The sequence below is a fragment of the Tupaia chinensis genome, unplaced genomic scaffold (genome assembly GCF_000334495.1).
Source record: "Tupaia chinensis unplaced genomic scaffold, TupChi_1.0 Scaffold000625_1, whole genome shotgun sequence".
NCBI lineage: Eukaryota > Metazoa > Chordata > Mammalia > Scandentia > Tupaiidae > Tupaia > Tupaia belangeri.
In genome coordinates, this window is record NW_006160145.1 from 616,254 (window position 1) to 632,761 (window position 16,508).

General features: G+C 43.2%; 1 protein-coding gene across 2 annotated transcripts in view; it reads left to right on the forward strand.

Annotated features, from left to right (window-relative positions):
• Window positions 1-16,275, forward strand: part of TTC17 (tetratricopeptide repeat domain 17) — a 166,630-nt gene extending 150,355 nt beyond the window's left edge. For both annotated transcript variants that reach the window (XM_006159129.3, XM_006159130.3), the window contains 3 exons: window positions 10,906-11,025; window positions 12,614-12,757; window positions 15,094-16,275. In XM_006159129.3, the coding sequence (XP_006159191.1) occupies window positions 10,906-11,025; window positions 12,614-12,757; window positions 15,094-15,225 (396 nt within the window). In that variant the 3' untranslated portion in view covers window positions 15,226-16,275. The remainder of the gene's footprint in view (window positions 1-10,905; window positions 11,026-12,613; window positions 12,758-15,093) is intronic.
• Window positions 16,276-16,508: the final 233 nt, after the last annotated feature.

The window sequence follows — 16,508 nt, forward strand, 5'->3', positions numbered from 1 at the left end:
TGCATGCATGCCCAAAATTCCAAGAGGAAAATGGAGGAGAAGGGATTGTGGCATGGCCATCCCCCCACCCCGGGGGTGGAGTTGCACTTTCTAAGTGCACATGTGCACTTGCATTCAGCATGTTTTTGGAACCATGCCATCGGTCATGTGGGATCCAGCTGCTTTCATCACCACACCGTTGTGTGGCCCAATATATGCTTTATATTATTACATGCTTACTACATATACTAATATAAGTATATACATACGTTCTTCTGTGTGTCAAATATTGGCATTAGAGAAAATTTTACATTTAAAAGAAAATCCTTTTGGGAAGCCTATCAAAAGGATCGAGCAAGAAGGGATAACACATCAAACTCACTTCTGCTTTCTCCTCAGCATTCTTCATGCCAGGAGGCAGCAGAGAAGTGCTGACAAATTGTTTGAGAAAACAAGCTGTGGGGTTTTTGTTGTTGTTTCCTATTATTTTATACATTCAATCACTGTATGTCACCACAGCTTGTAAAAAGAATTTTCCCACCATAAATACACTGCACACCAGAGCAGTTAAAGGTATTGTCATACACTTTATACCAACATCCTCCATTTTTGTGTCCCTTAAATGACTTGCCTCTCTATTTTTATCCTTGATTCCCTTCCTCTCACCCTCCACCACCTCCTACTCTCCTCCCACACTGTCCAGCATCCACGATACTCTCCATGCTTCTGTATCCTTTAATCTCTCCGTTTCTGCCATAGAGTGTGGTCAGTATATATTCAGTTATATATTAAGTAGGGACATACAGTCTCTCTTTCATAGACTAGCTTGCTTCACTCAGTAAATTTTCCATATTCGTACACTTTCTATCAGACGCCAGGGTCTTATTTTTTATGGATGAGTAGTATTCCATAGTTTGTGTGTGTGTGTGTGTGTGTGTGTGTGTGTGTGTGTGCACGCACACGCTTGCCTGGGCACCACACTTTTCAATATATTCATCTGTTCGTGGGCATTTGGGTTGGTTCCATGTCTTTGCAATTATGAATAATGCTGCAGTAAACATGGATGTGCAAGCACTTTTCCGACTGAGCATTTTCCTGTTATTTGAGTAGGTACCCAGGAGTGGAAGTGCTGGATCATATGGTAGTTCTATTTGTAGGTCTTTGAGGAATCTCCATATTGTTCTCCACAGTGGCTGTACTAAGTTACATTCCCACCAACAGTGTAACAGAGCTCCCTTTTCACCACAGCCTCATCAGCACTTATCATTATTTATTTTTTTCATCTTAAGCATTTTTACCGGGGTTAGGTGGTATCTCTTTGTGATTTAGATTTGCATCTCCCTTATGATGAGGGATGTTGAGCCTTTTTTCATATGTTTTTGGCTGTTCATATATCTTCCTCAGAGAGCTGTCTGTTCAGTTCATTTGCCCATCTTTTAATTGGGTTGATCACTTTTTTTCAGGTAATATGCTTGAGTTCCCTGTATATTCTGGTTATTATTCCCTGTCTGAGGCATAGTTTGCTAATGTATTCTCCTATTCCAAGGGTTGCCAGTTCACTCTAACTGTGGTTTCTTTTGCTGAGCAGAAGGCTTTTAACCTGATATAATTCCATGTATCTATTTTGGGGATTATTACCTGTGCTTTAAGGGTCTTTCGGAGCCAGCAGGTGGTGTAATGGTTAAGAGCAGTGAACTCCCACATGACCAACTGCAGTTCAAGTCCTGGACCTGGCAGCTTGTTTTCTCTTTCACTCTCTCTCTCTGTCCCCTCTCTGGTATGTATGTATGTATGTATATATAAATAAATAAATAAATTCTTAAAAAAAAAAAAGAAAAAAAAGGGAAGTTTTTGCCTGCTCTAGTGTCTCCAAGAGATTCCCCTGGGTTATCCAACCACTAGTTTTATAGTTCGGTACTTTAAGTTTGAATCTTTGATTCATTTTGAGTTGATTTTTGTTAATGGTGAGAGATAAGAAGATAGTTTCAGAAAGATAGTTTCCTCTTTCTGCAGGTGGATACCCTGTTTTTCCAGTACCATTTGCTAAAGAGATTTTCTTTTCCCCACAGGATTGACTGGTGCCATTTGTTAAAATCAGGATGAATGTTTAAAGGTTTATTTCTGGGGATTCTGTTCTTTGCCATTGGTTCACACGCCTGTTTTTGTGCCAGTACCATGCTTTTATTATTATCACAACTTTGTAATATTATTTGGGGTCAGGGAGTGAGATTCCTTCTACTCTGCTCTTCTTGTGTAGTATTGCTGTGGCATTATGGGGTCTTTTATGATTCCAGACAAATTCTATCTGTTTTTTAGTCTTTGCCATTCTGACCAGGGTTAGGTGGTATCTCACAGACAGAATTCTGTCTGTTCTTCCTAAATCTATGAAGAATATCTTTGGTAATTTGATTGGGATTGTGTTATATTTGTAGATTAATTAGGGTAGAATTGACATTTTGATCATATTAATTCTTCCAATCCGGAATATGGGATGTATTTCCACTTATTTATGTCATTCTCAATTTCCCTTCTTAGTTTTTCATAGTTTTCCTTTTTTTAAGAGAGAGAAATTTTTGCTATAGGGTGAGTGCATTCACCAGAGGCACAGACAAGAGACAAAGAGACAAAGAGCAAGAAATCACCCCCCTGGGGGATGGCCACACCGCAACCCCTTCCCCTCCATTCTCCTCTCGGGGGATTTTGGGCATGCACACATACGCGCCCAGCATGAGTTTCAAGCTGCTAGGTCCAGGACTCGAACCATGGTCTGCTAGGTGGGAGTCCAGTGAAGTACCATTATGCCATCTGCTGGCCCCAGTTTTTTATAGTTTTCCTTGTAGAGGTCTTTGACTTCTTTGGTTAGATTTATTCCTAGAAATTTTATTTCTTTCATGCCTATTGTAAATGGAATTGCTTTCTTCAGTGCTACCACAGTCTGTTCACTGTTGGTGTATAGAAATGCTATAGACTTTTGTACTCTGATTTTGTATCCTGCCACATTACTGTATTCATTTATTACTTCTAAGAGCTTTTTTGTGGATTCTTTTGGGTTTTCCATGTATATAATCATGTGATTTGCAAACAGATCATTTTACTACTGCTTTTCATATTTAAATGTCATTTATTTTAGTCTCTTCTCTGATTGCAAAAAGGAGTGGAGAAAGTGGGAATCCTTGCCTTGTTCCAGTTCGTAGTGGAAAAGCTTTCAGCTTTTCCCCCATTCAGTATGGTGTTAGTATGGGTTTTTCATAGATGGCTTTTATTGTGTTGAGAAACTTCACATCTATGCTGATTTTGCTGAGAGTCTTAATTATGAAGGGATGTTGTATTTTATCAAATGCTTTTTCTGTGTCAATTGATATGATCATATGGTTTTTATCTTTCTGTTAATATGGTGTATTACATTTATGGTTTTGTGTATGTTGAACCATACTGGCATCCCTGGAATAAAGCCTAGCTGGTCATGGTGTATAATCTTTTTGATGTGTCATTAGATATGATTTGCTAGTATCTTGTTGAGAATTTTTGCATCTATATTTATTAGAGAAATTAGTCTATAGTTTTCTTTTTTTGTTACGTCCTTGTCTGTTTCAGGGATGAGAGTGACGGAGACTTCATACAATAAATTTGGAGAGTTCCTTCCTTTTGGATCTTTAGAAATAGTTTGAGTAGTATAGGGGTTAGCTCTTTTCTTTTTTTTTGGAGAGGTTTTTGCTACAGGGCATGTGCGCTCACCAGAGAGACAGAGAGGCAGAAAGCGAGAAATCGCCCCCCTGGGGGATGGCCACACCACAGTCCCTTCTCCTCCATTCTCTTCTCGGGATCTTGGGCACGCATGCACACACACCTGGCATGAGTTTAAGCCCCTGGGTCCAGGACTTGAACCACGGTCGACCACATGGGAGTTCAGCGACATAGCCATTACGCTAACTGCTGGTCCTAAGCATCTCTTTTAAAGTTTGGTAGAATTCAAGAGTGAAACCATTGGGACCTGGACTTTTCTTTTTAGGGAGGTTATTATCACTGATTCAATTTCATCACTTGTTATTGGTTTTTAGGCCTTCTGTGTCTTCCTGATTCAGTCTTGATGGTTTATATGTGTCCAGAAATTTTTCCATCTCATCAGGTTTTCTTGCTTGCTGGCATGTAGTTGCTCTTAAAATTGTCTAATGATCTTTTGTATTTCTGTTACATCTGTTTCATTGCAAATTTGATTTATCTAGTTCCTTTCTCTCTTCTTTTTAATTATTCTAGCTAACAGTGTCTCCATTTTGTTTATTTTCTTGAAGAACCAGCTTTTGGTTTCATTTATTTTCTGTATAGTTTGTTTATTCTCTATTTCATTTATTTCTACTCGAATCTTCATTATTTCTTTTTTTCCCAGCATTTTTGGTTTTTTGTTGTTGTTGTTTTACCAGTTCCCTGAGATGTGTTGTCAATTTGCCACCTTTGTATCTTTTTCTTGTGTGCACTAATTGATAAGAACTTCCCTCTTAGGACTGCTTTCACTATGTCCTAATAGATTATGGAAACTTTGACACTCATTATCACTTGTTTCAATGAATCCTTTGATTTCAGTCTTAATTTCTTCAGTGGTGCAAAGTAAGTCATTCAGAAGTAGGTTGTTTAGTTTCTATACATTTATATATTTTTGAGGGATTTTCCAGAAATTAATTTTTTTCAGATGTTTTTGCTGTAGGGTGCATGTGCTCACCAGAAAGGCAGAGAGAAACAGAGAGACAGAAAGCGAGAAATCACCTCCCCAGGGGGGATGGCCACGCCACAATCCCTTCTCCTCCATTCTCTCAGGATCTTGGGCACACACACACGCGCGCCTGGTGTGAGTTTTAAGCCACCGGGTCAGGGACTCAAACTGTGGTCAACTACATGGGAGTCTAGCGGCAGAGCCATTAAACTAACTGCTGGTCCCCAGAAATTAATTTTAAGTTTAATTCCATTGAGGTAGGAGAAGATGGTGGATATAGTTTTTATGCCTTTGAATTATTAAAGGCTTGTTTTTTGCCCTATCATATGATCAGTCTTTGAAAAAGTTCCATATGGAGGTAAGAAAAATGTATATTTTGTGGTCATTCGGTAGAAAGTTTTATAAATGTCTGTCAAGTCCATTTCATTCATGGTATTGTTATATCCCTTATCTTTTTACTTATTTTTTGTCTAGATGATCTGTCCAAAGAAGGTAGTAGGATGCTGAGATCTCCAATAATTAGTGTGTTGTAATCTATCTCTCTCATTATATATAACAGTCCGTCTTTCATATATTTGGGTGCTCCCAAGTTGGGTACATAGATATTTTTAAGTGTTTTATCTTCTTGGCAAATTAGCTCTTTTAGTACTATATAATGTCTGTCCATGTCTCTTCTGACAGTTTTTATCTTAAAGCCTATTTTGTCTGACATCAGTATTGTGACTCCAACCTTTTTTTGATTTCTGTTTGTGTGGAATATCTTTTTCCAGCCCTTCACTTTTATTCTATTTATGCCTTTATCCAGAGGTATGTTTCTTGTAGGCAGCAAATAGAGGGTTTCTGGGTTTTGATCCATTCAGCCAGTCTGTGTCTTTTGATTAGAGAGTTTAATCCATTAACATTTAATGTTATTGTTGATATTTGTGGTTTTGTCCCTGCCAATTTGTTTGCCATTTTCTTGTTTGTTTTTTGTTCTCTTATTCAGTCTGTCCCTCTTTAGTTTTCCTGATATGGTACTTTCCTCAGTGTTGGCAAACTTAGCCCAGTCTAAGAAGAGGAAGCAGAAATAAAATGACACAGAGACAGAGTAGCAATGGACACAGGTAATCTGCCTGCCCTGCCCAGTGCCTTTATTTATAGAGCAAAGCAATACTACCTACATGTATTTTGTGTATTCCACAGATATAGTTGATGTTTTACAGGCATAGAAAACAAGTAATATATCTACCAAGGTTTAGATATACTTACTGGTGCCTTGTGTATCTCCTGGTTACGCAAAACCAAAGAAATTTTCCATAAATTACTTATCTAGTGAAGTAAAGCCAATCTGCAGATATGGGGACTACATTCTTTTGCATACATCAAAGGGGTAAGCTAAAAGATTCCACGAGGCAGAGCAGGGGTTAGTCTTTACATGGAGGGGTCAGGATGTTTCCTGAGCTCTGCAGATGTTTCCCCAGAGCAGCCCCTGTAAATTTCACCAATTGCTCTGCCTACAGGAAGGGTTGAAGAAAAAACAAGCTGCAAGGCTTCTGACATAGCTTCAAAGAGACATGCGATGTTAGCTCAGAACATGTCCCTACACCTCAGTACTTCTTTAAGAGCTGGGCTAGTATTGGTGAATTCTTTCAGTTTCTGTTTGAGAATGATTTTATTCTCTCTTCTCATTTGAAGAGTAATCTTACTGGATATAGTATTCTTGGTTAAAATTGTTTTTCTTTTCGTATTTTAAATATGTCTTCCCGCTTTTCTCTTGTCTGCATTATTTCAGTTAAGAGGTCTGATGTTAGCCTAATAGGGTAAACTTTGTAAGTGACTTGACATTTCTCTCTTGCCATTTTAAATGTCTTATCTTTTTGATTTTTTTTTTTTTTTGACATTCTGGCTATGATGTACAATAGGGAGAATTTTCTTATGTTGATTCAATTTGGGGTCCTTTGTATTTCTTGGGTCTGGATGATTGAATGCTTCTCTAGGTTTGGGAAGTTTTCTACAAGTATTTCAAGAAATAGATTTTACTGTCCTTGTCTGATTCTTTGTCTTATGGAATACCTATTATTCAAATATTTGGGTGTTTTGTAGTGTCTAGTATTTCCTGTATGTTGTCCTCATTTAAAATTTTTTTTATTGTTTTTCATAGTTTTATCTAAGTCAAAAGTTTTGTCTTCCAGCTCAGAGATTCTGTCTTCTGTTTCTAGAGTCTACTATTAATACTTTCAAGTGAGGTTTTGATTTCTTATAGTACTGTCTTCACCTCTAGGAGTTCTGATGAATTTTTCTTTTTATGATGTCTATCTCCTCCTTCAAATCTTGGAAAGATTTCCTGATCTCTGTCACCATGAATTTTCTGAACACTATTTCTGACATTCCTACAGATTCTTTTGTTCTGTCCAAAGTTGAAAAAGAGTTACTCTGTTCCATTGCGGAAGAAGTAGTTCCTTGTTTCTCCGTACCTTTTGTGCCTCTGCAAGGTTTCTAGTCATTTGATGAATCATACACTATTTCCTGCTTTTCTGGTGTCAATTCTATAGTGTCGGGGAGTGGAAGAGCTCTACTTTTCCAACATGTTCTTGGTAGAGGACCTTGTCTCCCAGTCAGAGAAGTGTGTATATAGCTACCTTTAGGTCCTTTCCTCTTGAGACCAGATGCACCTGGGGCTGAGCTGGAGAGCTTCCAATGGAAGAGAGAAAAGCAGTCGTACCACATGGTTCAGAAAACTATGGAGTCTCAAAATATTCCTGGGTGGGCAGAAGGTAACTAGAAATCTGAGGCAGTCTTTCTGCCTCAATTGTCCTCACTGTCTGCTAACACTCCCTGGTCCACAGCACAGTCTCCAGGGATAATGGCAGAGGACGGATGTGTCTGGGACAGATTGGGAGGCAGGAAGAAGCCTGGAGCAGTCTCCTTCCTCAGTTGACCTCACTGGCTGCCGCCACTCCCTCAAGCTGTGGTTTTATATTCAGCCAAGTGTTCTTACAAGTATAAAGACTGCAGGCAGTTTTGAATTTATCGAGTATACTAGACTGGTAGGGCCACAATACCAAAATACTGTAGACTCTGCGACTTAGGCAACAGAAATTTGTCTTATCACAATTCTAGAGTCTGGCGGTCCAAGATCATGGTCAGTTTCTCTGAAGCCTCTCTCTGGCTTGCAGATGGTTACCCTCTCACTGCCTCCTCTATGGTTGTACCTCTGTGCACACAGGACCTGACTGTCTCTTTCATTATTTCCTTTTCTTTCAGTCTTTTCCTTCCTTCCTTCCCTCCTTCCTCCCTTCTTTCCTTCCCTCCTTTCTTTCTTATTTTCTCAGTTTTTCTTTTATGGGAACCAGAGAGGAACAGGTACCCTTTATGGGCTCTCAAAACCATAGTACCTTCTAGCCAGCCAGGATCAGGGTGCTGCCCGTGTGCTTGGGTTGACCCATGGTCTGAGCCCACTGCCTTCCCGTGTGTCCCCACTGTCACACCGCTGTACCTTCCGCCTGTACCATTGTGGAGGACCCATCCCTTCTTACAAGTTCTTCATGTAAGTCCAGTCAGAATGGATTAGCAGCCTGCCCTGATGGCCTCATTTTAATTTGATCATTTCTTTTTAATTCTCCAAATACAGTTATCTGAGGTGGTAGGGGCTGCGACTTAAAATATGAATTTTAAAAGAACATAATTTGGCCCAGAGCAATGCCCTCATTATTATTCCCATGAACTCTTCCTGAGGAAACGACTGGAAGACGAGCTTCAGCTCACCAGGGAGTGACTAGGGAACCCTCACAAAGGCATTGGCAGTGGTCATTGAACGCAGCTAACTGTAGAACCAGTGCCAGAGCAGCGGCGAGCCCAGGGTGACGGGTCCGAGTGTAAGGACTGCGTGCCTGTAGAATCATGAAGTCACCAAGATTAGATGGGAAGAGGAAGAAGCTGGAGCCAAGGCAAGCTTTCTGATTGTCTCTTCTCTAATGACGAGGAGTCAGAGACCACCAATCAAAAGTGGCAAATAAAGCAGAAAAATCCACAGTTAAACTGAGCTGCCCCATAGCCTAGTGACTAAGAGAGTGGGATCCCATGTGGCTGACCTCTGTTCTTATACCAGGAGCTTGAAAAACATGCCAGTCATGTGTGTGTGCATACTCCAGATCCCGGCAACGGAGAAACAAAGGAGAAGAGATTATGCCGTGACCACACGTCATTGGGGTTGGGCAAGGGGGTTTTCCTTCTCCCTCTGTCTCTCTCTGGCAAGTGCATAAGCCCTCTGGCATTTAAAAAAAAATTAATTAGACCTAAAATAAGTACTGGAATATTGTATATGGTAAAGGTGGCATCTTGTCAAAGGGTGGGGTAAGGAGGTACAAAAGGAGGGGGAGGAAGTTAAATATTATCAGGACAACTGAGTAGCCATTTGCAAAGAAATTAAGTTGGAGCCATATCTTTTACTTTAAATCAGGTTAAATTTCAAATGGATGAAAGATTTAAATATGAAGGGAACCAGCAGTTAGCGTAATGGCTATGTCACTGGACTCCCACGTAGTCGACCACAGTTCAAGTCCCTAACCCGGTGGCTTAAAACTCACGCCAGATGCGTGTGCGTGCGTGCCCAAGATCCCAAGAGGAGAATGGAGGAGAAGGGATTGCAGCGTGGCCATCCCCCCTGGGGGGTGATTTCTCACTTTCTGTCTCTTTGTCTCTGTCTGTCTGGCGAGCGCACGCGCCCTATAGTGAAAAATCTCTCAAAAAAAAAAGATTTAAATATGAAAAATTAAATTATAAAAGTCCTGGGGGGGGGGAAACATGATAAAACATGTTGATAACCTTGGATTGAGGAAAGCCTTTCTAACCACAGCAAAAAAATCCAGACAGACGTCAGCAGAGATAGACGAATAAACTAGAAAATATATGGAAATCAAAACGTGCATCACACAAAGCACTGTTTGGTCCAAAGACAGACTTGAGAGTGAGGGAACATACTTGAAAACATCACACGCAAGGAAGTGATCTTCCTAACATGTAAAGAGCTTTTTCAAATGGATGAAGGTCGGACAGCAAAGTAGAAGAGCAAGTAGCTCACAGAAAAGCAATGCGGAAGGCTGCCAGGTAGGAGACCATGGCCGGGGCAGGGGTGTGAAGGTGAAGGCGCTGGATCTCACACGGCTGACTCCGGAAAACACCCCAGGCGCGTGTGCACGCATGTCCAAAGTCCAAGAGGAGAATGGAGGAGAAGGGATTGTGGCGTGGCCATCTCCCCTGAGGAAGTGTTTCCTCTCTCTCTCTCTCTCGCAATCTCTGTTTCTCTCCCTTCCTCCCTCCTTCTCTTTCTCTCTCCCCAGTGAGTACACACACACTCTAGCTAATTTAGAAAAAGGAAAGAAAAGGAAAACTGGTCCATTGCATTCATAAGAGGGGAAATGCAGATGAACACATTTCTCACCTAGTAGATTAACAAAGGTCCCAGAGTTTAATGACCGACTCTCCGATGAGGCTGTGTGGGAAAGGGATGGTCACATGTCACTAGCAGATTAAATTGTCTCTACCCTAGAAAGGCTTGTGTGGCAGTGTCTCAAAATGCTGAGTGTGTCTCCCCTTGACATAGCTTGAAATGTGTCCTGCAAAGGCACAAATGCAAAAGTGCACCTTTACAAGGTGATTTTTGCAGTGCTTATGAGACGGGAAAAATGGACGGAGAGGAGAATAGTTATTAATGAAGATCTAGTTAAATAAATAATGGTTCAGGCAATAGGGCAATACTGTGCAACTGTTAGCAAAAGAACTCGAGAGCTCTCCATTCACGGCTGTAGAAAGAGATGCAACACGTGTCACTTAGTGAAGAAAGCGAAGTGCAGGTTCGCGTCACCTCTAATGTCAGTAATGGGTTGTATCATATTTTAGAAGGGGTGGGGGTGTAATTGTCTATCCATTTGCTTATATAAATCACAAATAAATTCTAGAAAGCTGTATAGTGTTCACTTATATATAGAAGAGACGGGGAGGAGGGAGACTTTCCACGGTGTAACTTTGTATACTTTCTGCTTTTTGAAACAGGCGAATGAATTACCAGTTCAAAAAGTTAAGTAAATTCAGACATGAAATACAGTCCTGCTTAGCAGAGGGCTGGCACCTCGCAAACACTGTTAGGTGGATGTAACTTACTGGGCTCGGTTACTGTGCTTACTCTTGGGAATAAATCAGTATGTTACTGAAGAGACCAGCTTCAGCTGACTATTCCTTTGTAGAACCAGACCTCCTGGGTCCTTTCCAGCATGGCAGCCCTCTACTGGCGAGTAAAAGGCCAAGGAAAGAAGGCCATCGACTGCTTGCGTCAGGCTCTCCACTACGCCCCACACCAAATGAAGGTGCGTGGGACTCGGGGTGGATTTCTGTCCTTTGGTCCCTTCCATTCGTAGTGCTTCCCTTGAGGCTTCAGCTAGCCTTCCCATATGCCGTCAGGGGAGGTGTGCCGGGGTAGGACGACACAGCAGAACCCGTGACCTGGCTCATGCCTCTGCAGACCTGTGCATTGTCCCCATTGGCATGTGTCCCCTGCCTCCACAAGCTGGAGCATGGGGCAGGAGGGGAGGAGGTCTTTAAGACCCGTGTAAGACACGACATCACTTAGTGCCCCTCCTTCTGTGTTATTCAGAGTCATCCAGCCTGCAGCAAATACACTAGCCCAACTAGGCCATCCCCCGAAGTCATCTGGGCTTGGTTTATCCACAGGATCCTGCAGGCCTCTTAGCCGTGTTTACTTAATCCTCGATGTGATTTGGCTTCCAGGCACAGAACAGAAGCACGTCTGCATTCCTTCACACCCATTGGCCAGCTCTTGGTTCTGGTCTGGCTTTACCTGTTGCACACACACATGCAACATCCAGCTAACCCTGTATAACCTCAGTCTTGTTCAAAGGACAGTTACTATTATGGTGGCCAAGAACGGACAGGTGCCGTGTACAGCCCATTCATTCAGCAGTGCTGAGCTCTGCCTTAATCTGGACCTCACAGTTGTGAAAGGCTCATGTCTTCCTCATTCACCCAGGCACACACGGAATGGTGGGACGGGCAGGCTTTACTGTCGGGCTTTGCCGAGTTCTAGACACAGCTCTGCCTCTTACCAGCTTCAGGCGCATAGCCAGTTATGGACTATCTCAGGCCTCATCTCAGGCCGAGCACTCTGGGTTAGTCCAGGAAGGACAAAGGCGTGTCCTTTGTTCTTCTTTATCTCCTGTAAGCCCAGTGCAGTATGATACCGGCCACAGTTGCTCAGGTAACACACTTAGAGGGACAAAGTATCGTGGTGGTAATGATGTTGCTACTTCTTCAGTCCACCCTGTGACCTTCACCAGGAGGCAGCTGAGCAGGGCCAGCACTGCAGCAGGAAGGATTCCTGTAAAGGCCCAGGCAGTAGCACAGTATAGGCACTGCAGGCCAGACCTCTTGCACCTACTTTATTCTACCATCATAGTTTGAACCACATGAAGACATGGAGTTGGTGTTCCAACACCACTTTGACTCCAAGTGTGGTCTGTAGACAGCCGTCAGTCCATGGACTGTTGCACCAGTGAATGAGACACAGCGCTTGCACCCGAGTAAGCCAGCTCCATCACTCTGCAGCTTGTCTACTGCAGCTGACATTTTTGTCTTGTGTTGTGTTTGCCATCATTGACTTTGACAGTGAAGGAAGTCACAGGCTTACTAAGTCACCGGGAAAGTCATGATGTATTTTTCTGTTTCTCTATGCAAAAGTGCGCCACGACTCTCCCGACAACCCGGCATATTCTGGTGCAAACTCCTCTGTCAGAGACCACTGGCTAAGGGCACGCTAGCACTCTGAGGGTCGCTGCTCTGTCAAATCCCAGGAACCACTGACTGCATTCTGTCTGATCAAAACCAGGAATAAAAGCTCCAAACGCCGTATTCCCTTCTCGCTGTTCTTCCTTCTCCCAGGACGTGCCCCTGATCAGCCTGGCCAACATTTTGCACAACGCCAAGCTCTGGAACGATGCCGTCATAGTGGCCACCATGGCAGTCGAGATCGCGCCACACTTTGCCGTGAACCACTTCACTCTGGGCAACGTCTACGTGGCGATGGTGAGACGGGGCTGTGAACAGCGGGCCAGCTCTGCCCTAGCGCGTCTTTGAGTGCGGAACGCTTTTTGTTTGTTTGTGTGGATTTTTGTCACAGGCCATGTGCACTCTCGAGGGACAGAGAGGGGAGAAGTGAGAAATAGCCCCCCAGCAGGGACAGCCACGCTACAGTCCCTTCTCTTCCATTCTCTTCTCGGGATTTGGGGCGCTGGCACACATACATGAAGTTCATCTCAGAGTGTGCAATTATCTAGTCTCTCACCGCGAGTTTAACACAGTAGGAGTCAGGTGGGCCTACAGGTTTCTGGAAGCATCACCCATTCCAGAAGGTCTCAGCTCACACTCTAGGGAGCCACACACGTGCTCTTTCTCCGCTGAGCTGAGTCCCTGTCGTTGCACTCGTGGTGCCCATGCATATTTCTTGCCACATTTTCACTTTGATTTTTTTTTTTTTAGGGCTTGTTTGGGGTATTTTTTGTTTGTATGTTTATTTGTTTTTTGCCATAGAACACATATTGTGCTCACCGAAGAAAGACAGAGAGGGAAAGTGAGAAATCACCCTTTAGGAGGGACAGCCACACCACAGTTGCCTTTCTCCACCTCCTTTTCGAATCCTGGGCATGCATACGCATGTACCCAGCATGGTCTTCCAGCTGCCAGGTCCAGGACTCAAACTGTGGTCCGTCATGTGAAAGTCCAGCACCTTAATCACCACGCCACCTGCTGTCCCTGTGATTTATAGCTTTTATTGAAGTGTTTGTCACTCCCTCTATGCTCCAGGTTCCTGGGAGACAAGACTACTTCTTCTCCTGGGAAGACTTCATCTTCCTATTCCCACACCTCACAGTGTCTGGCCCATAGTAGGTGCTCACCAAATATAGTCGGCAAATGATGACATGTTGCTGTGGGGTCATTGGAAAAGTCATGACGTTTTTCCTATGCAAAAATGCATCATGACTTTTCTAACGACATAACATTTCATGGGATTCCATTTACAGAGGAAACAGCAAAGCCACCATCCAGTTCCCTCACAGTGGACAAAAACAAGGACCAGCTTTATAATTTAAAGTCCTAGAGTCCTCCCAAAAACTGTCACAGCCAAATCTAACACGAGCATCATGCTGTCTGCTTTACTCTTAAGCGCGGTGTCATGCTAGGTCATTCCCCAGAGACTCACCAGCAGCTAATAGAACGAGCAACTCTGGGCTGTAAGCAGGTATCACCCTTGCCTTCAGAGGCAGGAGTGTAGCTTGCCCAGGTAGCTATAGCGGAATGTGCGGATATCCCTGTCTGCTTTCTAAAGCTCAAGAGTCTATTTTTGTCTGCAATAAGTGTGAAATTTGCTACAGTCAGTGAAGAGTTCTGTCTCTCGTTTGGCTAGGAGGAGTCATGTAGCCAGTCATTTGGGGCTGTTCTTTGAGAATATTTGTCTAAGTAAAAGATTAACACCTTCCATGTGGCAGTAACCATTTTCAAACCCTGTTGATGTAAATGTTAGGAAGAATTTTTTTCATGGCAGTCTGATTTTTTTTTTTTTTTTACATTCAGTCATGGTATATCATTACAGCATACCAAATAAATTTTCACATCTTGAATACCTCTTCAAAATTTACAAATTGGGAACCAATGGCTATGTAATGGCTATGTCTCTGGACTCCCACGTAGTCGACCGCGGTTCGCGTCCCGGACCCGGTGGCTTAAAACTCACGCCGGGCGCGTGTGTGTGCATGCCCAAGATCCTGAGAGGAGAATGGAGGAGAAAGGATTGCGGCGTGACCATCCCCCCTGGGGGGTGATTTCTCGCTTTCTGTCTCTCTGTCTCTGTCTGGCGAGAGCACGCTCCCTATAGCGAAAATCTCTCCAAAAAAAAGAAAAAAATTTACAAATTTAACTTAGATGCGTGACACTACTTTCATCTTCCAGCTACATAGATATTTTTCTATGCGAAGTGAGTATTTGCCAGACATGGTTCTAGAGGTTTCTGTGTGGACTAAATGGAAGGATTTCAAGAAACACCTGGCACATTTCAAGTATTCAGGAGTCCGAGTTCTTATTACTGCCGAGACTATTCCTCTTGTTGGGTCCAACCCTTGTAAAAGCAGACCCACCCCTGCCCGTCGGTCCTCGGGCCTCCAGTGGCTTTCTCTGTGATGTCGCACAGTGAGTGGAGGCAGCTGCTTCCTCCTGGTGCCCCCGAGTTTTCCACAGAGACCTCGCTCCATAACAGGAGGCAGCAGGATTGTCACTAGCACAAAGGTCCTTCTCAAGGGAAAATAAGAGGCCACCGTATCTAGTCTGGTGGTGCCGTCCATCTCACCTTTGCCTCTTCGCCCTCACAGGAGGAGTTTGAGAAAGCCTTAGTGTGGTATGAATCCACACTGAAGCTGCAGCCTGAGTTTGTCCCGGCCAAGAATCGAATCCAGACCATCCAGTGTCACTTAATGCTGAAGAAAGGACGGCGTTCTCCTTAGGGCACTCCTTTTCTCTCTCTCCCTCCCCCTTTACTTATGCTCTAAAAAAAAAAAAAAAAGAAAAGAAAAAAAAAAGAATAAGAAACCAATCATTGTCAATATCTACTTCTAATGATGTGTGTGAAAATAACAGAGTAAGACTTACAACAGGACTTTCACCTATGTGGGAATTGGTTTTTGTTTTTAAGTTCCTCCCCCCCCCCCCCCCAGCCAACCTCAGAAGAGGCATCTTTAGAAACACAAATTTCGTAAAAGGAAAATGCAGCTTAAAGATATTGTGTAAATACTGAGCCAAGACATTTCCAGAGCTGTGCTCTGCCTCCAAAACCTCGATGCCTTTAGGGCTCTTCTCAGTGGTCCAGCAGCCTCCTCTTCGGAGGAGGACACAGCCGCATTGCACATTCTCTGCTTCCTGTCCTTGCCTCTGTCAACAGAAGTGCGAAGGCCCATCAGGTGCCAGTCAGCGAGAAGCCGTGCTGTGCGCCCTCGCCGTCAGACCCCCGCACTATCCCCAGTCTCGTCCGTGCCATGCTGCTATGTTACAAACTCTCAGAGGTAGTTTGCAGGGGAGGAAGGGGTATATTATTTTAAAAAGCAAAATATTTACAACAACAAAAACTCTTAGGCTCACCTGCCCTTTGTAACGTTATTTATGTTGGGGAGGGAGGGGGGGCTGAGAAGGGAAATTCAGCAGTGTGCAACATCTTTATCATTTGTACTTTAATTGCCAATCACAGGAAACCAATACGTCGAAATCCTATATAACAGGTTTATATATAGAAGATGTATATTTGAAGCCCTCTACAGACCGAGTCTCTGTCTTACTAATCCTTTGTTCTGTGTCACCCATCTTGGAGTAGGCGTGTGCTCTGCTCCCTCCCTCTGAGGCCTCCAGACTTGGCTCCTCAGGAGAGAGAGGTGGGCCCAGGTCGAGTGTTTCCATACGATGCCTTTACCTTTGGTCCCCGGAGAACAGAAACTCCAGTGTTTTGGAATCTTCAAGGGCACATACTGAGAACAAAAATAAAAGTTGTTTATGAGCAAAATGTCTATACTGTGGTTTTTCTTTTTCTTTTTTTTTAAGAATTATTTATTTTAATTTTATTTTTTTTAATTTGATCAGAGAAAAAGGGAAAGTGAGAAAGCAAGCTGCCAGGTCCCGGTCTCAAGCCACGGTCAGCCATGTGGAAGTCTAACACCTTAACCACCACGCCACTTGTCACGCCACCACATGTGCAGTAGGTCTTTCTGAAAACCAAGCTAATTCAGACAGTTCTGAAGCC